This window comes from Cibotium barometz, chromosome 38, assembly GCF_041138505.1.
Source record: "Cibotium barometz isolate CiBa-2024 chromosome 38, ASM4113850v1, whole genome shotgun sequence".
NCBI classification, from domain to species: Eukaryota; Viridiplantae; Streptophyta; class Polypodiopsida; order Cyatheales; family Cibotiaceae; genus Cibotium; species Cibotium barometz.
In genome coordinates, this window is record NC_141083.1 from 35782204 (window position 1) to 35808912 (window position 26709).

Genomic DNA, 26709 nt, shown 5'->3' on the forward strand with positions numbered 1-26709 from the left:
GATAACCATGCATGCCAGATCCTTGGCAGAGGTGAAGTAGTTTATTTGGGTGATAACCATGCATGCCAGATCCTTGGCAGAGGTGATGTGAGGCTTGTGTTTTCAGATGGCTCACAGCTTATGCTCCATGAAGTCAGGCATGTGCCTGAGATCAAGAAGAACCTGCTTTCTACTGGACAGCTTGATGATGCTGATTATGTTACCACATTTGGTCGTGGAAAGTGGAAGATTAGTAAGGGCTCACTGGTTGATGCCAGAGGCTCTAAGGTGGACACTCTTTACTTCATGCATGCTGGTGTTTGTCACCATGTTAATGTAAATGCAACCGAGCTGCCAGAAATCTCTATGTGGCATAGCCGGTTGGGACACATGAGTGTCAAAGGAATGGAGCAATTGTCTCGTTTTGGTTACTTGCCTTCTCTAAAGTTCTCAAGTTTTCAGTTTTGTGAGCATTGTATATATGGCAGGCAACTCCAGTGCCCCCACAAGAAAGCTCTTGGACAGAAAGATGCTCAGTTAGAGCTTGTGCATACAGATGTATGTGAGATGCCTCAGCTTTCTTTGGGAGGGGCAAAATATTTTGTGTCTTTTATTGATGATGCCACATGCAAGGTGTGGGTTTATCCTCTTCGTTTGAAGAGTGATACATTCTCAGTGTTTGAGAAGTTTGTTGCTCATGTTGAGAATCAAACTGGCAAAACACTGAAGGCTTTGCGTTCTGACAATGGTGGAAAGTATATGTCCAAACAGTTTCAGGACTTTTGTGATGCTAAAGGCATCAAGAGGGACCTCTCTACTCCTTATGATCCTCCACAAAACGGGACAGCAGAGAGGATGAACAGGACCATTCAGGAGAAGGTCCGTTCTATGTTGTCACATGCTGCGTTACCTCATGGAGTTAAAGCTGTTATGACAGCCGTTCATCTTATAAACAGGTCACCTAACACGAGGCTTGGTGGGAAAGTGCCAGAGGAAGTATGGAGAGGGAAGCCTCCGTCCTACAAGCACTTGAGAGTGTTTGGTTGTGTTGCGTACGTGCACATACGCAAGGAAATACGCACCAAACTTGATCCTAAGTCTCACAAATGCATATTCCTAGGATATGGTGATAGAGGTGAAATGGGGTATAGACTTTGGGATCCAGTGAATAGAAAGATTATACGCAGCAATGATGTCATTTTTGATGAAACATGCATGTATAAGGAGCCTGCAAGGCAACAGGAGCCTGGCAGAGTCATCTTTGATGATGATGGACAACATGGACAACAACCAAGGGCTGTAAATCAGCCATTACAGCAACAAAACCAGCCCTTAAATGGTGCTGGAAATGGTCCAAATGGACAGCCAGAGATGACAGAAGATATCCCTATGGATATCCCACAGTTAGAGGAGATACCAGGCATGATCTTTCAACCTTATGGCATGGAACAGGAGCCACCAATAGGTGATATGCAGGCTGGACAGCAACCTGCAAATGATGGTCATTGGGTACAGAGGTCCACAAGACCCTCCAGACCCCCTGATAGGTTTGTTCCAGGGGTTGACTACTTGATGCTCACTGATTGTGGGGAGCCCTCATGTCCTACAGGCAAGAAGGTTTTGCCATGCAAGTGGGTTTACAGGCTCAAAGTTGCACCTGATGCAAAGCCAAGATACAAAGCCAGGTTAGAAGGGCTTCAAGCAGGAATATGGTGTGGACTTTGATGAGATCTTCTCTCCAGTGGTCAAAATGACCACACTTAGAGCTGTGTTAGCTTTGGTTGCGCATGATGATCTGGACTTGATTCAGATGGATGTGAAGACTGCTTTTCTTCACGGTGATCTCCATGAGGAGATATATATGCAACAGCCAGAGGGTCATGCAGTGAATGGAAAGGAGAAGCTTGTATGCAAGCTGAAAAAGAGTCTTTATGGACTCAAACAGGCACCAAGGGAATGGTATCATAAATTTGATACATTCATGAAATCCCAGGATTTCAGGAGGAGTGACATAGATCACTGCTTATACACCAAGAAAGTTTCGGATGGCAATCTATTGATCCTCATCTTGTATGTTGATGATATGTTGATTGCCGGGAAATCTCGTAAAGAGATGGATGCCTTGAAAAAGAGGCTGCATCAGACCTTTGATATGATGGATTTGGGTGATGCAAATCACATTTTGGGTATGCGGATACTTCGGGACAGAAATCAGCATGTGTTGTATTTGTCTCAGAAGGAATACATTGGCAAAGTTTTGCAGAGGTTCAATATGGACGGGGGGAAGAAGACTAGTACTCCTTTGCCTCCATATGTGAAACTCAGTGCTATGGACAGCCCACAGTCGGATAGTGACAGGGCTGATATGGCCAAGATTCCGTATGCTTCAGCTTGTGGCAGTCTCATGTATGCCATGGTTGCTACCAAGCCGGACATTGCATTTGCAGTGGGAGTGGTTACTAGATACATGGCCAAACCTGGCAAGAAGCATTGGGAAGCAGTGAAAGGTGTCATGAGATACCTGAAGGGCACACAGGATATGTGCATATGTTTTGGCAAACAGGATGCATTAGTGCATGGTTACACGGATTCGGATTATGCCGGTCATCCAGATAACCGGAAGTCTACTACCGGTTATGTGTTTACATTCACAGGAGGTGCTGTGTCATGGATATCCAGGATGCAGAAGTGCACTGCCTTATCTACTACAGAGGCCGAGTATATTGCAGCCACAGAGGCTTGCAAGGAGGCATTATGGCTATCTCGGTTAGTGGTTGATTTGGGTTATACAGGGGATATTCCATTGTTACATTGTGACAGTCAGAGTGCCATCCAGTTGGCAAAGAACCCTGTCTTTCATCCAAAGACGAAGCATGTGGATGTGAAGTATCACTTCATCAGAGAGGTGATAGAGAACAAGCAGATTTAGCTTGTCAAGATTCATACGGATGACAACCCGGCTGATCTGTGGACAAAGAGTTTGCCTCCAGAGCGGTTTGCTCATTGCAAACACTTGATGGGCATTGGATGAGGCCAGTTTCAGCTTTGATATGGCCTTGTATATTGTCATGTACATGCTGATTTTTCTTTTCCTTCATTTAAGGACACTTTGCCTTTAAGTGGGAGGTTGTTGGGGTAAAGGCATTATGCCCACCCTTATAGTGTGTACTAGCCCATAAGTTTTATAGTACATAGTACACTTAGTACTTTTAATGTACTAAGTGCACTATGTGTACTAGAGCAAATATACATGTGTGATAGGGGAGTCACACACTCATACTGTGAGTTGACTTATCCCCACATATCTCTCTCTCTCTCTCCCTTCTTCTCTGTGTATGTCTCCCACATGAAACCCTAACTCTCTCCCTTCAGATAGGTCTTGGGATTTGTGTGAGCAAGAGGGGGACTGTTTTGTGGCTGATTGGTGGACTGTTTTGGGCTGATCGGGAAGAGAAGGTGCAAGAGGAAGGCGGGCTGATTTGCTGGACAGCCACTTACAGGTTTTAGTTCTTCTTTGTTCCCACCCATGCACCCTTTTCAGAGTACATCCCCGCTATGGCAGATCTGTTTGAGATGGCCGAGAGACATGTGAAGATCCCGACACTCCCCACGTTCCCGGTGGACCGTCAGTTGGACGGGAGCAACTACGGCATATGGAAGGTGATGATGGAATCTGTTCTGGAGTCTTACAACCTCGTCGATTTCGTCGTTGTTGGTGTTCCACGGCCGGAAGTAGAGGAAGGGGAGTTACCGTCGATCCGAAAGGACCGAGAGGCTCAGACACAGATGTGGGATCGTGTCAACGCCAGGGTCCGTTCGTTTATTTTCCTCAACTGCACACCACAGGTAATCAATCATGTAAAGCATATGACGCTGGCCAGAGGTATATGGCAGCATTTGGCCTCACTTTACAACAGGGTATCGCCCATGAAGAGGATTTCCTTGGAAGTACAGATGCGGGTTATGAGCCCTGCAAAGTCGTCGACAATGCGGGAGCATATTAACAAGCTGCAGGCTCTTCAGCAGGAAGTTCTTCAGGCTGGGAAGGAGATATCGTCAGAGGACATGGCCATAACGTTGCTGTCGCACTTGCCCTCTTCGTACTCAGCATTTTACTCGTCGCTGATTACCAGTGGCAGGCTCAACACCATCACGTGGGAGGAGCTTGTGCCCATGGTCCTGGACCAGGAGGAACGATTCACGAACCCTCCTCAGGGTGGAGGTTCGGAGGCCTTAACTGGCCAACGGTCGAAAGGTCGTAACTCGGGCAAAGGGAAGGCTTCATCGGAGAAGTCTTCTGAGAAGAAGTCCGACGTTGACCGCGAGAAACTGAAGGCAGAGAGGACCTGTAATGATCGTGGCGAGAAAGGCCACTATTGGAGGCAGTGTCCCAAGCGGAAGACCGAGAAGGGTGAAGATTCCTCAGCAGCAATCATGAAGACTCTGGCTTTTGTGCACCTGGAGGTGATGGACACCGATGTTTCATTTTCTTCAAGCAGGGAGGAGATTGGAGGACTCTCCGCAACGGATACTCGGGAGTGGATTCTCGATAGTGGTGCTTCCAGGCACATGACTCCTTCCCGTTCCGGTTTACAGAATCTTTGCAGGTGTTCTGGTCATATTCTTACTGGTGATACATCCACGATCCCAGTTCACAGTGAGGGCAGGATGGAGATAGTTCCCGATGGCAGAGGGGGGAAGCATTCCTCCCAGGTTTTGTATGTTCCGGCACTTGGTTTTCATCTGTTGTCAGTGCATCAGGTTTGCAAGACTGGCGTACGGGTGGAGTTTGATGAGCATTTTGTTGCTCTCCGGACAAAGCAACACGCCAAGTGGTATAGTGGAGAATGGAGTTTTCAGGCTTTCAGCACTCTCTCTCCCAGGTCCTCAGGTTTGTGATGAGTGGCAGTCTGGTAGTGGCCACTTAAGTGTGGATACGCTGCAGGTGCAGGCTTTCCAGGACGAGATGGTGGATAGCTTGCCAGTAGATAGCAGCAGTTGGCAGGAACTCTCCAGTATTGATGTTGGTGGTTCTTGTGTTCATCAGTCAGAGGAAACTGAACAGGTCACTTATGCTCTGATATCTCGTCGTATTCGGGACAAAGAACCTCCAGTAGATGAGGATGTTCTTTCCACGGGGACCTTTCGGAAAGCCAGGCAGGTGGCAGGTGATTACTTGAAGAAGCAGGTGGTTTCTCCAGGCTTTGTGGTTCCGGATTCAGAGGGGGTGGTTGACAGGTTTCAGAAGGCCTTGCGTGGTCTTCAGCAGGTTTCCAGGACTTGTTTTTGCACTATAACAGGTGTTGATCCTTGTGAGCAGTGTGATGCCTCTTTGACTCAGAACTAGAATGGTTCATTGATCTGGTTGATGGACACCAGTTTGGACGGGAGCTTCCTCATGAGGCAGTTGAGCTCATGGTTGCAGATGACTCTTTGGGAGGCAGGTTTGCGTTTCCTATGGTTTCTGCGGCATGCAAAGGATCATGGACTCTTTTACACAGGAGGGGGATTGTTGGATGGAGTCCTGATGGAGTAGAATTAGGGTTAGAGTTAGGTTTCATGTGGGAGACATACACAGAGAAGAAGGGAGAGAGAGAGAGAGAGTTGTGGGGATAAGTCAACTCATGATCTGAGTGTGTGACTCCCCTATCACACGTGTATATTGCACTAGTACACATAGTGCACTTAGTACTTTTAATGTACTAAGTGTACTATGTACTATAACTTATGGGCTAGTACACACTATAAGGGTGGGCATAATGCCTTTACCCCAACAACCTCCCACTTAAAGGCAAAGTGCCCTTAAATGAAGGAAAAGAAAAATCAGCATGTACATGATAATATACACGGCCATATCAAGGCTGAAACTGGCCTCATCCAATGCCCATCAAGTGTCTGCAATGAGCAAACCGCTCCGAAGGCAAACTCTTTGTCAACAGATCAGCCGGGTTGTCATCCGTATGAATCTTAACAAGCTGAATTTGCTTGTTCTCTATCACCTCTCTGATGAAGTGATACTTCACATCCACATGCTTCGTCTTTGCATGGAAGACAGGGTTCTTTGCCAACTGGATGGCACTCTGACTGTCACAATGCAACAATGGAATATCCCCTGTGTAACCCAAATCAACCACTAACCGAGATAGCCATAATGCCTCCTTGCAAGCCTCTGTGGCTGCAATATACTCGGCCTCTGTAGTAGATAAGGCTGTGCACTTCTGCATCCTGGATATCCATGACACAGCACCTCCTGTGAATGTAAACACATAACCGGTAGTAGACTTCCGGTTATCTGGATGACCGGCATAGTCCGAATCCGTGTAACCATGCACTAATGCATCCTGTTTGCCAAAACAAATGCACATATCCTGTGTGCCCTTCAGGTATCTCATGACACCTTTCACTGCTTCCCAATGCTTCTTGCCAGGGTTGGCCATGTATCTAGAAACCACTCCCACTGCAAATGCATGTCCGGCCTAGTAGCAACCATGGCATACATGAGACTGCCACAAGCTGAAGCATACGGAATCTTGGCCATATCAGCCCTGCCACTATCTGACTGTGGGCTGTCCATAGCACTGAGTTTCACATATGGAGGCAAAGGAGTACTAGTCTTCTTCCCCCCGTCCATATTGAACCTCTGCAAAACTTTGCCAATGTATTCCTTCTGAGACAAATACAACACATGCTGATTTCTGTCCCGAAGTATCCGCATACCCAAAATGTGATTTGCATCACCCAAATCCTTCATATCAAAGGTTTGATGCAGCCTCTTCTTCAAGGCATCCATCTCTTTACGAGATTTCCCGGCAATCAACATATCATCAACATATAAGATGAGGATCAATAGACTGCCATCCAAAGCTTTCTTGGTGTATAAGCAGTGATCTATGTCACTTCTCCTGAAATTCTGGGATTTCATGAATGTATCAAATTTGTGATACCATTCCCTTGGTGCCTGTTTGAGCCCATAAAGGCTCTTTTTCAGCTTGCATACAAGCTTCTCCTTTCCATTCACTGCATAACCCTCTGGCTGTTGCATATATATCTCCTCATGGAGATCACCGTGAAGAAAAGCAGTCTTCACATCCATCTGAATCAAATCCAGATCATCACGAGCAACCAAAGCTAATACAGCTCTAAGTGTGGTCATTTTGACCACTGGAGAGAAGATCTCATCAAAGTCCACACCATATTCCTGCTTAAAGCCCTTAGCCACTAACCTGGCTTTGTATCTTGACTTTGCATCTGGTGCAACTTTGAGCCTGTAAACCCACTTGCAAGGCAAAACCTTCTTGCCTGTAGGCAAATGCACCAACTTCCATGTTCCATTTTTGTGCAGAGAATCCATCTCTGACTTCATGGCACGCTCCCAAAGAGCCTTGTCTGCCCTCTGTAAAGCCTCCTTATAACATGAGGGCTCCCCACAGTCAGTGAGCATCAAGTAGTCAACCCCTGGAACAAACCTGTCAGGGACTCTGGAGGGTCTTGTGGACCTCCGTACCCAATGACCATCATTTGCAGGTTGCTGTCCAGCCTGCATATCACCAATTGGTGGCTCCTGTTCCATGCCATAAGGCTGAAAGATCATGCCCGGTATCTCCTCTAACTGTGGCATATCCATAGGGATATCTTCTGCCATCTCTGGCTGTCCATTTGGACCATTTTCAGCACCATTTAAGAGCTGGTTTTCCTGCTGTAATGGCTGATTTACAGCCCTTGGTTGTTGTCCATGATGTCCATCATCATCAAAGATGACTCTGCTAGGCTCCTGTTGCCTTGCAGGCTCCTTATACATGCATGTTTCATCAAAAATGACATCATTGCTGCGTATAATCTTTCTATTCACTGGATCCCAAAGTCTATACCCCATTTCACCTCTGTCACCATATCCTAGGAATATGCATTTGTGAGACTTAGAATCAAGTTTGGTGCGTATTTCCCTGCGTATGTGCACGTACGCAACGCAACCAAACACTCTCAAGTGCTTGTAGGACGGAGGCTTCCCTGTCCATACTTCTTCTGGCACTTTCCCACCAAGCCTCGTGTTAGGTGACCTGTTTATAAGATGAACGGCTGTCATAACAGCTTCAGCCCAAAAACCATGAGGTAACGCAGCATGTGACAACATAGAATGGACCTTCTCCTGAATGGTCCTGTTCATCCTCTCTGCTGTCCCGTTTTGTGGAGGATCATAAGGAGTAGAGAGCTCCCTCTTGATGCCTTTAGCATCACAAAAGTCCTGAAACTGTTTGGACATATACTCTCCACCATTGTCGGAACGCAAAGCCTTCAGTGTTTTGCCAGTTTGATTCTCAACATGAGCAACAAACTTCTGAAACACTGAGAATGTATCACTCTTCAAACGAAGAGGATAAACCCACACCTTGCGTGTGGCATCATCAATAAAAGACACAAAATATTTTGCCCCTCCCAAAGAAAGCTGAGGCATCTCACATACATCTGTATGCACAAGCTCTAACTGAGCATCTTTCTGACCAAGAGCTTTCTTGTGGGGGCACTTGAGTTGCCTCCCATATATACAATGCTCACAAAACTGAAAACTTGAAAACTTTAGAGAAGGCAAGTAACCAAAACGAGACAATTGCTCCATTCCTTTGACACTCATGTGTCCCAACCGGCTATGCCACATAGAGATTTCCGGCAGCTCGGTTGCATTTACATTAGCATGGTAACAAACACCTGCATGCATGAAGTAAAGAGTGTCCACCTTAGAGCCTCTGGCAACAACCAGTGAGCCCTTACTAATCTTCCACCTTCCACGACCAAATGTGGTAACATAATCAGCATCATCAAGCTGTCCAGTAGAAAGCAGGTTCTTCTTGATCTCAGGCACATGCCTGACATCATGGAGCATAAGCTGTGAGCCATCTGAAAACACAAGCCTCACATCACCTCTGCCAAGAATCTTGCATGCATGGTTGTCACCCAAATAAACTACTCCTTCATTGCCAGCAGTATACCAGACAAACAAGTCTCTGCAACCTGTGACATGAAAGGAGGCACCTGAATCAATGATCCATGAGTGCATACCATGACCATCTCCTGCAAGTAGTGAATGGGCATCAAGTGAAGACGTGAAAAGGACCTCATCCTCACTGTCACCTGCATGTGACACATTGACTTCTTCAATTTTGACTCCACTTTTGCCCTTTGGCTTTACATCTTTGGCTTCATCTTTGTCTTTGTCTTTTCCTTTGCCCTTTTCCTTTTGATCATTCTTCCATTTGTAGCATTGCTTTTTTATGTGTCCCTTCTTGCCACAATAATGGCATTCCAAGTCCTTTTTGGAGCGGGACTTGCTCCTTCCCCGTTCTTGGCTTTTACCCCTTTGCTGGGATCTCCCACGTGCATTCATTGCATTGGACTTTCCAACAGAGTTGTTTTTCCTGTTCATCTCTTCTTGAAGAAGAGCACCCTCAACATCTGCATATGACAGCATAGCATTCGAATTGCTAGTGGCTGTCCTGAATGTGTCCCAACTCTTTGGCAAAGTGCATAAGAGAAAGGTGGCTTTGAACTCATCGTCCATTGCCAACTTTTGAATGATTACCTGGCTGACAATACCATTAAACTCATTTAGATGTGCTGTCATAGACGCCCCTTCCTTCATCTGAAGACCTATGAGTTTCTTCAACCAATACACTTTGCTTGAGGCACTTTGCTGGGCATACAAGTCCTGCAATCTCTGCCACATTCCCCAAGCTGTCTTCTCTTCACGAATGCTGAAAAGTAAAGAGTCTGACACAGACAACATGATAGTAGATCTTGCCAGCTCATCCATATCTTCCCACTCTTCAGCAGTAAGAGAAGCGGGCTTTACACCCCTTTCTTTGATAGGCTTGTGCTGCTTCTTCTGGAGCAACACATTATAGCATTGGGTTTGCCAAATATCATAATTATGTGAGCCTTCAAGCTTCTTTATGTGAAGCAATGAAGAGCTCTCACCTGTGGTTGCCATAGCAATATGCAACCTGTCAATGCCTGACTCCCTGCAAGTGTGCAAACACTGCACCAAAAGCACACAAAGTGCTCACAGTTGTTCTCCCAAGCTTTATCTCCCACTGCGGAAGCACAAATGCAACTCTACTCCCACTGTATGTGATAAAATCACCAAAATCTGGTTGCTGCAGATTTAGGACAGCACCTTAAATGTGCTCTGTTGCCCTTCCAAAGTACTGTACAACAGTACCAAGTGCTCACAGATGATGTACCAAACCTGTACCGGCAAGTACAGAAGCTGAAATTGAACCTTTTCCTCACTCAAATCAATGCACAGCCATGCCAAAGCTTGCACAAAGTTGTACCAAATCTGTACCAACAAGTACAGCAGCAATAAATGCTCTCCTGGTTGTCCAAATGAGTGAAAATCAGACTTTCACAGTCCCGACCACTGCATACAACAGTCCCGAACAGAAATTGGGCAAAAGCCCCTTGACTGCAAGCTGATTTCTGAGGATTCAAGGCATAAAAGTCTTGCCTGCTGCTTTGCCAAGCTCAACAAGCATAAAATCTTGAAAAGCCCCTTGATTTAAGATCAATTTCTGATCATACATGGTACATTAGCGCACATGAAGGCATCCAGAGTCTTCACAGTGCTTCCCCCTGGCCACATATACATCTAATACATGAAAGCCCCTTGATTTACACGCACATTGAGTGCTTGACAAGCATCAACACATTGCCCAAAGCATCAAATGCGAGTGCCTGCATGCAAATCAATCCAATCGGCACAAAAGCCCCTTGATTTGCACTACAATTTGCTACAATTTTGCCCGAATGTGCGATTTCTCACATCATACAGCATGTATGAATGCTTAATTGCACAATTACATCAAAAGCCCCAAATTTTGACATCCAATTTCCTGCAAATTGATCCTGATTGTGACCAATGTCACCCAATTTTGCCAATTTTGCTCAAAAATTGAGCAATTTGGCACCTGTACCTGCTCAATTGCAAATCCCAGAAAAAAAAATTTGAAGCAAATACCTCGTAATTTCTGATTGCAGGAAAAAAAAGGGAGGTCGTGCTGATGATGCTGCTGCTGTGCAGGTGGGCAATAGTTGAGGAGCTCTAGTTGTATTGCTGAAGGCGACCAAGATGCTGCGACGGGAGCTGCTTTGCTGAAGGCGACTTTTATAGGCGATGGTTTATTTCTCACGAACAAGACTGCAGTCGCTGATGTGTGCAGAGCGATGGACGGGTGCTTGGCGACCGATTCACCACTGCATACACACAGTCGACCAGAAACGGCTGTCCGCCTCCTTCTCTTTCCGCCCACCTGCCTGCGACAGATGCCCTACGAAGACTAGTACTCAGAAGGGCGGACTAGTACTCGTTCGCTCACACCACTTGTCGCCTCATAGGACTCAACTCGTCTAACGCCCAATGCGTTTTGCTACAAGCGCACGCACGCGTACACCTGCAAGCGTGTTTGCCTGCTTACGTGTGCTGCCCAGCGCTGACACGACTGCGCACCTGTACTGCCCAGCGCTGACACGCCTGCGCACCTGTACTGCCGAAACGGGCTGAGCCTCTGCACTCGTTTTGTTACGCCTTGTGGCCACCAACGCCTTTCTTTGCTCACACTACCTACGACTGGTTCAACAGCAGGGACACACAGTCACTGCACACTGCACAAACCCTAGCTGACCTTCGATGTAGAAACCCTACCACTCTCTACCACAGGGATCTCCTGTAGCCAAAGCTCTGATACCAGTTGAATGGAGTAGAATTAGGGTTAGAGTTAGGTTTCATGTGGGAGACATACACAGAGAAGAAGGGAGAGAGAGAGAGAGTTGTGGGGATAAGTCAACTCATGATCTGAGTGTGTGACTCCCCTATCACACATGTATATTACACTAGTACACATAGTGCACTTAGTACTTTTAATGTACTAAGTGTACTATGTACTATAACTTATGGGCTAGTACACACTATAAGGGTGGGCATAATGCCTTTACCCCAACAAGTCCGACTCCACGGTGAGAGTGACTCAGTTTGGGGAGGAGATCCGGACACGCGGAGATCTACTTCAGGCCCAGGAGCAGTTTTATGGAGCAGTAAGAAGCAGTCATCTTTTGCCTTGTCGAGCACAAAGGCAAAGTACCGGCCTGCTTGTGATGCTGCTTGCGAGGTGGTGAGGATGCAGAGATTGCATTGCAGGTTTGGGCTTCCACTGGAGGAACCCATGGTCATCCAAAGGCACTTTGTTCGTGAACAGATCGTTGTTGATGACATCTTGCTAGAGTTCTATTCGACGGAGGACAGTACGCTGGACCTCTTCACAAAGTCGCTCTCTCAGGATTTGCTCAAACGGCACCCCAGCTCCCTGTGGTTGGTTTCACAGCCAGGAGCTGAGAGGGGGTGTTAGAAGTCATCTCCTGTCCAGTTTTATACACCAGGGCCTTTGTTGTGGGTGTGTCCGCTCTTATGAGGTGTTTTATCATTTTTTTCCACTCTCCGCATTTTTTCCTTATTTTTTCTGTGGCTTGGGAGGCAGCCCTGAGGTGGCGGGAGGGCCCAGTAGCTGGCCGACTGATGGCACTGGTCCACGACTCCCTTACTGAGATGGCCGACTGCTGATACCTGGCCGACTGGCTATTTTTAGCTGGTCATGGAGATTCAGCACCAATCGGCTGCCTGTAGCACAGGCCAACTGGTATATGGGGACATATAAATAGGCCCCCAGTCCCCATACCACTTTTGTATCATACCCGGGATCTTCTTATGTATATAGAGCAGAGTTACACGCCTACATCTCTCTATCTCTTGTGCTGTATTTTTCATCATGCGTTTTTGCTCTTGTGTTCCCAGATCTGGTCATCATCTCCGCTGCGTATTCTGACATTAACTTCACATCTAATCCACGTTCATTTAAATCACATCCCATTCATATCAAATCACATCCATTCCCATCCTATCGCATCCCATTTTCACTTTTCACATCCTATCGTATTTAATTTACATCTTATTCCCATTTAGTAGCTTTTCTTACTTCGATACCGATAATAAAACTTTTTATAAATTTCTGCCAATTGCTTGACCTAAGTAAAGGTTCTTTTTTTTTCGACGGCTATTTCTATATTCTTTCTCAATTTCTCAAATGAATTGTATTCAATATTCTTCTTTTGAATAAAAAAATTCACGAGATTTACAAAAATCAATTCTACCCATATTTTTCAATAATGCTCAAAATTTTACTTTTGATAAATACTCATAATTTGGATTATGCTAAAAATTTCTCTTTTTCTCATTTAATTTCTTGGATCTCAAATATCATGGGAATTCTTCTTTTTACATTGAATTCTAAATGTCATGGGAATTTCTCTTTTATCATCAAATAAATTTATCTAAATTTTTTTTTCTTTACTAAAAATATCCATTAATTCAATATGCCAAGAATTTCACTTTTACTATTTAAATAATTGAATTCCAAATGTCATGAGAATTCCTCTTTTATCATTTAAATATTTCTCATGCATAAAATAAATTTATCTAAAATTCTTCTTAAAATTTTAATAAAAATATCCATTAAATCAATATGCTAAGAATTTCACTTTTTCCATTTAAATGATTAAATTCCAAACGTCATGAGAATTTCTCTTTTATCATTTAAATAAAATTATCACAATTTTCTCTTTTTTTAATTATTTAATTATGCATAAACCTTAAAAATTAGTTTTTTATTGAATGTGATGAAAATCATTCTTTTAGCATAGTATAACCAATCCTAGAATATGATAGAAAGTTCTCTTTTCATGTTATGCATAAGAATGAATTATGTATCAATTTCTTAAAAATTTTGCTATAACTCCACTGCTATTACTGATAATTTTTAATATTTTTGAAAAGAATAAATTTAGTAATACAATTATGATACTATAACTATCTTCTAAACTTAAATCCAATTTATGGATTTAAATCATAAGATTATCATAATTTTAGAAGCATAAAAGTATAAAAAGCCCTTTCTTAACCTCTAGCTTTACAAGCCTAGAGTTTGATTTGTAAATTAAGAATTTATTAATGAGAAGCATCATTTAAATAGAGAATTGGTCATAAGAATGACCATTCTTTTGGGGGGAGATAGATAAAAACATTCTAAATTAAGCATAAAGATAAACTTTTTTAATTATTCATTATAACTCTTAAAAAAAGCTTGATTTGCATTATAAAAACTTAATTAGAAACTTCTCAAGCTTGAGAGGAGTTAAGAAGTGAAAACATTGAGAATGGTAAAGAAAAACCATAAAATTACACTTTACCTCTTGTTTTTGCTTGCTTCTCTATCTTAGAAAAAGCCCCCAACCAATCAATTGGTTAGTGTGTTAAGAGAAGAGCTCCAAGGATGATTGGAGAGAGAGAGAAGCTCCACTCTCTCCAAAAGTAGAGGATTATTAAGGAAAAATATGAGTATTTTAATGTAATACTGACATGGTATAACTCAAAGATGATAATACAAAAGAATGAGGATCTATTTATAAGTGAGGGAGGCCACTAACTGAGTCCAACTAAGTTCTAAAATTTTTCAGCTTCAGTTTGACTGAATTTGAACAAAATTTGGACCAATTTAGCTCCTTTTTTTATTTGGTTTGATCCAGGAGAGAGGAGAGAAAAATATCACAATTTTTTTAAATTAAAAACTCATCCACATGTATGAAATATGCACCTACCTTAAAGATCTCCCCTTCCTTACCAAGGTATCAAAAATTCATCATTCCTCCAAAATATCTCATTTTTTTAGTAATATCTCATAGTTTTTAACTAATAAATCTTGTACTTAGTCAACTCTTCATCTTATGTGAGCATTTACTCATTTTTGGATATTTTCTTTTATTCTTTGGATTTATCTCATCCAAACACTTGGATTAATCTTATTGGCTCATAGGAACCTTAATTGAACCATAATCTAAAATTTTCAAAAAATCTTGACTCTTAGACTAAGGTCCTTTATACACATTTTCAATTAATTCCAAATGCACATTGGAAAGTTCTTTTTGAATTTCTATTTCAGGGGAAACCATTTTAAACACTAAGAAGATTTTTATATCCAAAAATATCTCAATTTTGGATTACCTCTAGACATTCTCTCTCTAGACCAAAATAGAGTAAAACAAGATCTTTCTTCTATTTCAGAGAGGGAAATAATTACAAGAACAGAAGGGGAGATTCTTACACCTTTACACCTCAAAAGCTGGAGAGTAAAATCTTACACTCTCTATTTTCTGCACATCTTCATTCAGTTTTGTGCGTTAATTCCGTCGCGAAAAGTGTACTGATTTCTGAGCATTGAAGTTATCGATCTCCCCCAAAGCTTCCGCATGTTACAGTGGTATCAGAGCCTACTTCAAGTGCAAAGATTCAACAAAGAAACCAGAATTTTCTCGCTCGTGTGGTTGGTTTTCAAACACCGGTGGACTACCCCTTTCAAAGTGACTCCTGTCCCCCGAAGGACAGTTGGTTTTCAGCCTCCGGAAGTCTCCCACACACATAGTGGATGGTCAAATTGCGCTCCGGAAAGGAAGTATTTTCCTACTATGGCGAGCTTCGACGACGAGAGAGACCAAGAACCTTGGGACTAGAGTGCACCGGGCAACCCAGCTAGGGCACCAAGCTTGAGTGTTGCAAATATGTTCCAGCAGATGATGCGAGCAATCGCAAACCAGACAACCAAGTTGGAAGAGCAGAAGGCGCAAATCTTGGCTTTGGAAGAGCGTACCCGTTCTCCAGCGTCACATTTTTCATCTCCTCCTCCCTCTCCTTCCATATCCCAGATCCCAGATTCTCGACACACGGACCCTCTCGCGGGGTCACGACCGCAACCGAGCTCTTTGCTTGAGTTGCAGATGCGTGCATTGAAGATCCGACAACGTGAAGACAAAGCCATGCGACGCGTGGAACACGAGCATTATCTAGCAGCTTTGGATGCCAGATTGACACCGGCGGCGCCCTCGAATCATTTTCTAGAGAAAATGAACTTCAGTAAGTATAATGGTAAACTCAACTCCACAACTCTTTATTCATGGTTGCATTAGTTTGAAGCTTACTTTGCCCCAGTTAGAAAGATAGATACTGACAGAGTGATCTTAGCTAGTTGGTACTTGGAAGGTGAGGCCATTCCTTAGTGGACTCAGTGGGCTCATGCCCACACCAGATTAGGTATGGCAACTTATGTGTAGGACGAATTTGTCCACAACCTTAAGCAACGGTTTCTACCGCCCCGCTACCTTGAGCGACGAGTTCAGGGGAGCGCGTCAGAACGCGCAACCAGTCCTTCAGTTTGCCAATAGAATTTCTACTTTATGTTTGCAATTAGGCTTATCTGATTCGGATAAGAAAGGACAGTTTTTGTATGGCCTTGACACGCAAATCCAGTGGGAGGTGCGTATGTTTAGGCCAGCCACCTTCGAAGACGCACTCTCCCTCACGCAAAGTGCAGAAATGAAGCATAATGGTGGCAAGCCCAAGACTTCCCAGTCGGCTACCCCCAAGGCTACCGCCTCGGGGGAAAAAGGCCAGAACCAGACGGGGTCTTTCCCAAGACAGAGCCCGAGAGCTTCTGGCTCCAAGAACTCGAACAATGCGTCTAAGCTTAGACCATACCAGAAAGCGAAGGCAGGCAAGACAGGTGGCAAGTTGAGTGCTGAAGAGCTTTCTTAGTACAAGGAGCAAGGTAGATGTTTCTTTTGTCATACAAAATGTAACACGCGGAAGCTCTGGGAGTCTTCTTTCAGCCCTAAACACCACTGGCAACATGCTGATGCAAAAAGCAGACATGAAGAGAGTAGAGAGAGAGATATGCTGGAAATTCAGTATATTAATATGGTACAAAAAGCTTAGACCATACCAGAAAGCAAAGGCAGGCAAGACAGGTGGCAAGTTGAGTGCTGAAGAGCTTTCTTAGTACAAGGAGCAGGGTAGATGTTTCTTTTGTCATACAAAATGTAACACGCGGAAGCTCTGGGAGTCTTCTTTCAGCCGGGGCCAGCCCTAAACACCACTGGCAACATGCTGATGCAAAAAGCAGACATGAAGCGAGTAGAGAGAGAGATATGCTGGAAATTCAGTATATTAATATGGTACAAAAAGGTACTCAGTCCACAGCCCTAGACTGCCTTGGAAAAAGGGTGAACATCACCAAAATCTGCCCTACTCTAAGGACCCTAAGGATCCACCCCTTATGGGAGTGAATACCTAAAACAATGAGCACCTTATGCCTTATATAAGCTCTTGACCCAAGGAAGAGCTGGCCGACTAGCTTTGGACCGCAATAAATCCCTGGTCGGGCTGCACCTTCTGGATATCTTGCTCTGTAATGATGCGCTTCCAGCCGACACTGTTCTGGTGCAGCCAAACAAACTCTCTTGCAGCCGACAGTACCCCCTTCAAGTCCTCCAAGTCCAACCTACTGCTTTCATCTGCACCTTGTGCTCCAGGTTCTGGTTCTTATGCTCTTTTTCTGGCTGCCTCTTCTGGACACCAGCATCTGAGAATGTCCATGGCACTTTATGCACATGACATCCCCCTTTGCTAAACTTGATGACGGGATTCCAAACTTTTTCTTGGATGACTGTCATCATCCCAATCTTTTCCCGAAGTCCCTCTGTCATCCATCCATCCATCCCTGGCAACCCTTTTCTCTAAAAGCCTGGCCCGGTCTCCAAAACCACTGTCACAGAATAAGATCTATGCATCTGTTCCCTCCAGTACCCGATCCATTCTTGATTCTGAACACTGTCTTGGTCTTCATTCCTTAGAAATGAGTCTAGCACTCTCACATCACCCCATGGAGGATAATCCTCCCTTGGGACCGTTGCCCAAGAACCTATCTGGCTCACAGGACTGCCATCCCCTCTAGCTTTGTGGAACACCACCAACAAACCTCCTGGGAGCTCTTCCCGTTCTTGTGTTCCTTGCCTTGGGCTTCATACCCGTGTACTTTCCTGTACCTTAGACCTGTACACCATCATATGGGACTGAATCAGTGTTTAGCTTTGCTGAGCTTGATGCTCCGATACCAATGTAACACGCAGAAGCTTTGGGAGTCTTCTTTCAGCCCTAAACACCACTGGCAACATACTGATGCAAAACGCAGACATGAAGAGAGAGTAGAGAGAGAGAGAGAGATGCTGGAAATTCAATATATTAATATGGTACAAAAAGGTACTCAATCCACAGCCCTAGGCTGCCATGTAAAAAGGGTAAACATCACCAAAATCTGCCCGACTCTAAGGACCCTAAGGATCCACCCCTTATGGGAGTGAATACCTAAAACAATGAGAACCTTATGCCTTATATAGGCTCTTGACCCAAGGAAGAGCTGGCCAACTGCTGTCGGACCAACCGACTGGCTTTGGACCCCAATAAATCCCTGGTCAGGCTGCGCCTTCTGGATATCTTGCTCTGTAATGATGCGCTTGCAACCAACACTGTTCTGGTACAACTGACAGACTCTCTTACAGCCGACAGTACCCCCTTCAAGTCCACTCCTCCAAGTCCAACCTACTGCTTTCATATGCACCTTGTGCTCCAAGTTCTGGTTCTTATACTCTTTTTCTGGCTGCCTCTTCTGGACCAGCATCTAAGAATGTCCATGGCACTTTATGCACATGACACAAAAGGACATACTTCTCGGGAGTGTCCTAAGAAGCCTCCAAAACCCACCGCTGCTACCTCCACTGCTTCTGTGGTGAGCCCAGCTCCCACACAGACCCCAGTGGCTACCCCTAGCTCTTCAAATCTCAGTGCTTCAGTTGGAGCAATTATTAGCCGCCGGGAACTCGAAGATAAGCAAAAGGACGCCCATGACCAGGAGTATGAGCGCAACGAATTGCTCAAGTCCTTTGGCTACATAGGTGGCCAGAGAGTCGTCGTCTTGTTTGACAGCGACAGCACAGAGGATGTGGTCGCGGAACAGGCCGCTAGGCGTGCCCGTTTCGACTTGACTTCAGTGGACAAACAGGTTGAGGGTTTTAGCACAGGCATGACAATCAAGTATGAAGCTCTAGGTGCTAAATCAGTTATTCAGGGCATAGAATTTGTGCGTGATTTTATGGTTGCCCCTCTTGTAGGAGCAGACATAATTTTGGGTATTCAGTGGTTTCACAAGATTCTTCCCGATGTCAAGTGGGACAAGCACACGTTCCAGATCAATCAGAATGTGTCAAACGCCCCAGTGACCATTAAGTGTGAGCCACGAATTCCAAACTTTCCGCTCGTAAGCCACTTACAAGCTAAGCGAGCAGTCAAGAAAGGCGCACATTGTGTGATGATATACATCCACACAGCCCAGACGGTGGCCAGTGCTTCCGAGAAGTACTCGGCTCTCCATGAAAAGTTCCAGAAGATTTTTCTTCAGGACAGTCTCCCTTCCCAGCTCCCCCCGTCCAGACCGGAGGACCACAAGATTGACCTCCTACCAAGCTCGGAGCCTCCGAGCAAGTTTCCGTATCGTCTTTCCAAGGCAATGGAATCGGAGTTGGACTGCCAACTCCAAGAATTGTTGCAATCTGGCTTCATCCACCCCAGTGTATCGCCATTTGCAGCACCGATCTTGTTTGTCAAGAAGAAAGATGGGTCTTCCCGTTTGTGTGTCGATTATCGTACACTCAACAAGCTGACTATCAAGAGTAGATTCCCGATGCCTCGAATTGATTATATTCTCGAGAGGCTGAATGGAGCGAAGGTGTTCTCAAAAATTGATTTAAAGAGTTGGTACCACCAGGTGAGGATTGTAGAGGGGGACATCCCCAAGACAGCCTTCCGTACGGAACGGGCCCACTATGAATTTGTGGTCATGCCATTTGGCTTGATGAACACCCCAGCTACTTTCAACCACATGATGATGCGTGTTTTTCGGGATTTGATTGGAAAGTGTGTTCATATTTTTGGACGACGTACTGGTATTTTCAACTACACTTGAGCAGCATGACATTGATGTGGAGAAAGTCCTTAGGTTGCTGGAAAGCAACGAGCTCTACGTCAATGAAAAGAAGTCGGAATTTTATTTCTTCCAAGTACATTACTTGGGATACATAATTAGTGCAGAAAGCATTCGACGACTTGATCCGGCTAAAGTGGCCGAGATTGTCAACTGGGAAGTACCTCAGATAACCTATGACATCAGATCCTTTGTGAGTATATACCAGGAAAACTCCACCCACATAGACAAGTTTTCTGACCTCTCGGCAGATCTCACCGATCTGCTAAAGGGTGTGAAGACAAGAAGGCAACGGATTCGAATGACTCTACGAGCGTTGGAGGCATTCAAGAACCTCAAGGTGGCTTTATCAGAAGCACCTTGTTTAGCACTTGCCCCGTGGGACGAGCCATTTCAGGTGATCACCGATGCGAGTAATATTGCAATTGGCGATGTGTTACAACAAAATGGTCACCTCGTAGCTTACATGTCTCATAAGTTACTACCCACATAGAAAAATTACTCATTCTACGATCGTAAACTCCTAGCAGTTATACAAGCCTTGAAACATTGAAAACATTTTCTTTATGGCCGTGACTTTGAGGTTCGCACTCACCATCAAGCATTACGCTGGATTCAGACAATGCCAAGTGCACAGTGAAATGATCGACAACACCGATGGAGTCAGATATTCCAGCAATTCGGTGGTATGATTGAGTACCTTCCAAGAAAGGCCAACCCAGTGGCCGATGCTTTGAGCAGGAAGGGACAAGTGACTTCGATTCAGACCACTAGACTCGATCTTGTTGGTACAGGACTAGATGACATGAAGCACACATACGCGGATTCCGAGGAATTCGGTACACAGTGGGAACAGGCATTGGATGCCACAGGACCATGCCACTTTCTGAAACGCGATGGTTGGCTTTTCTACAAAGGCCGACTGTGTGTCATGAAGTCGTTCAGGGCTGCTCTTCTCCATGATGCCATTACTGGAGGTCATATGGGCATGAATTCGACTCTGGAGAAATTGGAACGGCAATATTATTGGCCAAAGATGAGGCGAGATGTGTTTACATATGTACAACGCTGTGATATTTGTCAAAAGGTAAAAGCTCCTCGTGGAAAGAAAATAGGGTTATTACAACCCTTGTCACTTCCTGCGTGTCCTTAGATATTTCAATGGACTTTGTCACGAATCTGCCTCCCACTCCGAGTAAGCGTAATACGCAATGCTTAACTATTGTTGATAGATTTCGCAAATTTGTTATGCTTATTCCTTGAAGGGCCAATGTGACTGCCGAGGATGTTACCCAGTTGTTCATTCAGCATTGGTATCCGATTGGCAGGATTCCTAGGACCATAGTGTCAGACCGAGATGCCAAGTTTACCAGTCATTTTTGGAGGGGATTGTTTGATAACTTTGGTACTAAATTGAATTTTTCCAGTGCATTCCACCCACAAACAGACGGCCAAACACAGATATACAACTAGTTGGCCTTTGATGTGCTGAAGTGTTATATCCACAATCAGCAAGGTAAGTGGGAATCTTATTTGCCTTTAGTTCAAGCTGTTTTGAATGATTCTTTTTCTTCAGCTATTGGCAAGACTCCATACGAGGAAACGTTTGTAAGACCTTTCCAGTCGTTTTTGACCGGGACCTCATCTTCAGTACCTGAAGCAAACAGAGTGACGCAGTCTTACCAGGAGATTTTAGAGTCAGTAAAAGACGGGTTGGCTAAAGCGCAAGAGGCCTACACTCAACAGGCCAATAAAGACCTAAGACATATGAAGTTTTCAGAAGGAATTGAGTTTATCTTCGGATTATGAAGCAAAGGTTGAAGAAACAAGTGGGTAAGCGATGCCCAAAGTTGTCTTTCAGGAGCTTCGAATCTTTTCCCATCCAGAAGAAGATTAATGAGGTGTCTATGCAGTTAAAGCTACCTCCGAGTTGGACTATGCACGAGGTGTTTCACGTCAGTTGGTTAAAGCCATATGCACGTCCTATCCCTTTAGAAGTTAAAGACGAGGCGGAACCAGATATTATTGATGAAGCAAAAGTTATGGTTCCAGAACAGATCCTTCTGCACCGTTTCAAGCATGGCTCCGACCGAAGGCAAAGATAGTTTCTCACGAAGTTTCAGGACCGAGGGACCCACGAAGCGCTTGACAAAGAGTTTTTCGAGGACTATCCGCATTATTGACGGATTATTTGGAGGCTATGCAACTTCCGTCAAGTTAAGCAGAAGGGGATGTCACATGCATCCCGCACTTGGATGCCACGTAGACATATCTGTACAGAAGGTGCAGGACCTGGGATGGTAAACTGGTCCCATGTGAGCCCAGTCCAGGACGAGTCACCCAGGGATCCATCCCAGTCGTCCGAGGTCAAGTGTGCATTGTCCTGCACATGAGTCCAAGGTCAGGTGTGCACTGTCCTGCACATGAAACAGTGCCAGTCCGCGCTGTAAGTCTCCCTCTGGAATGATGTCAGTGATTCTATGTATCTGGTATGGTACTGGATAACAGATCATTGTGTAGACAAGTTAGGGTTTGCATATAGGAAAGGGGCCAGTCCATAAGGCTACCCCAAGTACTTGTGTGGGCATGGGGACAGTGTAAAACCACCCCCATAAGGGCCAGGAAGGCCCTGGCTGTACCCACCAACCATGGGTAGGCCATGAGAGGGCTACAGGACAGCCCTAGGGGCATGCCAAGGATAGCCGACAGGTTTTTCCAGCCTTAAAGAGGTTATGGGGCAAGTATGGGGCAACCCATACAGGCTGCCCAGCCTCCAAAACAGCAGATATTCAGTGCCCAGCCCTCTAGAACCAGCCATGTATTTAATCATGCGCAGATTTATTCAGCATTTAATGCTGTATTTTCAATCGTGGAACAGTATTAGGACAGCCGACTGCAGTATAGCTGGCCGACTGGTCATTTATTTAATCATGCGCAGATTTATTCAGCATTTAATGCTGTATTTTCAATCGTGGAACAGTATTAGGACAGCCGACTGCAATATAGCTCGCCGACTGGTCATCCTAGGTAGTATAAATACCAAAGCCACTAATCTTTTGTGTTCTCTCATAATTCACCAAGAGCTAAGGCAATCAAGGGCCAGGACAGCCAAGGACTTGCTAACGCAAAGGGGTGAAGGACTGCAGGTCAAGGGCAGAGTTATCTCAGCCAAGAAAGGTCAAGTTTCTTGTATTTTCTTTTCAGATTTACATCATTCTAATAAAGCAAATACACCATTCGTGGTGGGGGCCCTACAGAGGGTATTTGGGACCCAATACTGTGTCCTCTCCTCTCTCCCTCTCTCTCTCTATTTTCTGCACGCCTTCATTCAATTTTGTGCGTTAATTCCGTCGTGAAAAGTGTGTTGATTTCTGAGCATTGAAGTTACCGATCTCCCCCGAAGCTTCCGCATGTTGCATTGGAGCAATCCAAGATTGCAATAGAAGGTTTTCAAGACAAGATCCAAGTGGTCAAGAGTGTCTCAAGTTTTGGTAGCAAGATGCCAAGGATGAGACCACATGGAGTGAAGGAATGATGTCAGTCATCCAAGATCAATTGGATTCCCCTCATCAAGCTTGGCAGGAGGGGATGTCACATGCACAGATATGGACATGCTTAAATCCCCTATTTTAGCTAGGATTAGGAGCCTTTTATGGGATTTTTGGAAGGTTACCGTCCAAGGACCTGACTGACAGCAATCGAGTTGATGTAATGGCAGTTCCATGAGCCTATAAATAGGCAAGTGCAGTTCATCGTGTAGTCATCTGATCCCTCATAGGTGGGACAGGTCATGGGCATAGATGTTGCCCTTTGGAGGCCATGACTGGCTAGGATCTATGTACATCTTGCTACATATATACAGAAAACATTGTTTCAGCAACCTCTCTCTCTCTCTCTCCTCTCTGTTCATCTTCACATTTTCCATAGTTCTTAAGACACACAATTCTTCCACATGTTACATTATTATTTGGGCATAGAGTTTGTGCAAAAAGTGGAGGATGGCATTTTTATGTCTCAAACTAAATACGTCAATGGGATTTTGAAGCGGTTTGATATGGAAACCTGCAATCCGTTTGCAACTCCTATTGAGACAAGCATCAAGAAACTACCTTCATTGGTGATACGTTGTACGTTGAAACGCCTGTGATAGGCTTGGAGCTTACATTCTCAGCCGTGAAAAACGCTAGTGTACTTTGCCCTGGTTTCACTTTTACCTGCAAAAGTGAGTCTCAAGAAGTAAAAGGACAGAAAAGTGCTCACAAAAATAGGTTAAAAGAGTAAGAGAGACTGCAGCAATTGTTGTCACAGAATGCAAACAAAGCCACCCTGCATGACCACATCCTTGAGCTGTCAAGATGAGCATCTGAAGCTAGACAAACTGGATACCTCCCGCTGCGTTGGTGTAAATTTCCATGGCAATCCATCTGCAATGTCAGCATTGAACTGCACAACCAGCTGCCTGATCACGAGCACAACAACATGTATCAATTCATGTGCACCAGACAGATGAGGCCTATGATGAACAGTATTGCAAACGAGAACTCCTGTCTAGGTTTAAACTAGAAGTGGTGGACAAGATTGACACAAAAAAAGGACCATTTGCTTTGATGATTTCACTTTTACGAAGGCTTTCTAATGTCGTTTTGCTATTTACTTCTATCATTTAAGGTTTGTTGAATGAACCTTGTTGCTGTAGCATCATCTTGCACATGCCGGGCAATCTTTTCCTCAACAGTCTGCCAAACCGTACAACCATCCAACACACAAATAATTTATCCAGCCTATGTTAGAAACTGCAGACAACCTGCAAGAGTAAAGCACGTGCATAATCAACAAGAAAAACAGGCATAAAGAGTGGCAATTCAACGTAGTGCTGCAAAGCAAACCATACAATGTCAAAACGCTAAGATGCAGGGATGCCAACTAAAACTTCAAAATGGCAAAATGATGCAGGAATGCCAACAAAACCCTAAAATGCCAAACAAAGATGCCAACAATACCCTAAGATGCAGGGATGCCAACAACACCCTGAGATGCAAGGATGCAACCAAAACCACGAGCAGCTAGTGATGTAGAGAGAGCTCACCTCACGTCTTCTTACAGTACCACCGTAGCCAGTAGCTTGACAGAACTTTCTGTAAAGTGGAACGGCTGCATAAGAGCAGCCCACCATTGCAATCACAAGGGCCACAAGGTACATCAACGTAGCCTGTGATTTCTTTTGCAATGCTTGACTCCTATCACCAACGGCTTGCTTGCTCGATTCTCGCATTGTAGCATAGCTTCGGAGAGCACAAGGAGGTAGGTGAACGCCATGTTCTCCCTTCTCTCTCAGCCAAGAGTTAGGGTAAGGGTTAAAGCACCTGACGTTATCTTGTTCTCTCGACCAATTACGTCCAGGGTTAGAGTTAAAGTAAGGGTTAGGGTTAGGATCAGGGTAAGGAGCAAGTCTATAGCCTGATGAGTAGCCTCCAATGCGCCACGAAACAGAGCGGCCAATGGTCTTGGACAGCAGCAAGGAGCTCTGCAGGACCAAATGCAAGACCAGAGAATTAGAGTAGTCTTGCAATCTGGAAGTGCTCAGAAAAAGCTTACGAACAGCGATGAGAACATACCATTGCTTTCTGCATGATTGTGGATGACTTTCAGCAGGCAATCAGAGCCCAGCTTCCTTTCATGTTAGTTGGTATCTGTGAGAACAGGTGACACCACGGCTTGAAAAACAAAAACAAAAAAACAGTCTCTTTTTATAGACAAGGGGTTGTCATGAATCATATTATTATACTACATTTGCTTTTTCATATTCACTCTAACTTGCTAGAGGAATACTATTGACACCTTCATCTCTGTATCTTTTACAGCCCTTAGGCCCACCCTCCAAGTTGCATAAAGTTTTGAGGCTTTATGTCACGCAGAGTTCTGTCACCCGCACGTGCCGCTTCCTTCAACCCCTCTTGCGCTCTTTGTCAGATTCCAGGCCTCTCGCGCTCTCTGTTAAACTGCAGGTTGCAGGTTGCGGCATGGAGTCATCGCCTCCTTCAAGCGTTCTTTGTCAGCCGCCCGCAGTTTCTACATGGAGCCGCCTTCTCCTTCAATGTGGGTATTTCCAATGGTTTCAAATCGGTTATGGAGGTGTGTGTTCCCTGTTTCTGTGCGTGGCTGGTAAGCTTCTCCAGACTCCCCTCGCTCTCTTTCTCTTGCAGTCTATTGTTTGTTGTGCAGGTGTTTGTTGTGTAGGCCAACACAGACCACGCTAATAACAGGTGTTTGTTGTGCAGGTGTTTTTGGACGTTGTCTCTCCTCAGTCTCCTATAGCGCACCCCCTCCTCGCACTGTATTGCAAGCGCGCCTCTCCTCGGTCTGCTAGAGCACGCCCCCTCCTCGGACTATATTGCAACCGCGCCTCTCCTCCTTTTGGTCGAGGTAAGCCTGCCTCCCCTCTTTGCCCTGTATTGCGTGCTTTGGTATGCTCGCCTCCTTACACTTATTGCATGCATGTATGCAACCGCGTGGGTCTGCGTGCCCACCTCCCCTCGACGATGTCCTGTAGACGACTGGTATCGCCTCCTCGTCACCTCCCTCCCCTCCTCGACGGGTCATGCAAGGTCCGGAAGGGGTCTATGTTGGTCTGCATGCGGCCGCATTGGCCGAGAGCTTGGCTGTTGTGGGTGTGTGTATTTTGTGGGTGTGCCTCCTCGCACTGTATTGCAAGCACGCCTCTCCTCGGTCTGCTAGAGCGCGCCCCTCCTCGGACTGTATTGCAAGC

At 45.0% G+C, this 26709-nt stretch overlaps 1 protein-coding gene across 1 annotated transcript in view; it reads right to left on the reverse strand.

The window, feature by feature from the left end:
* Nucleotides 1-25681, reverse strand: part of LOC147616647 (cytochrome c oxidase assembly protein CtaG / Cox11 family) — a 52844-nt gene extending 27163 nt beyond the window's left edge. Inside the window, exons 1-5 of the mRNA XM_086777710.1 lie at nt 25559-25681; nt 25030-25467; nt 24627-24679; nt 24330-24402; nt 24053-24157 (exon numbers count right to left, since the gene is read on the reverse strand). Coding sequence (XP_086633836.1) covers nt 24053-24157; nt 24330-24402; nt 24627-24679; nt 25030-25467; nt 25559-25573 — 684 coding nt within the window. The 5' untranslated portion in view covers nt 25574-25681. The remainder of the gene's footprint in view (nt 1-24052; nt 24158-24329; nt 24403-24626; nt 24680-25029; nt 25468-25558) is intronic.
* Between the last annotated feature and the right edge of the window lie 1028 nt (nt 25682-26709).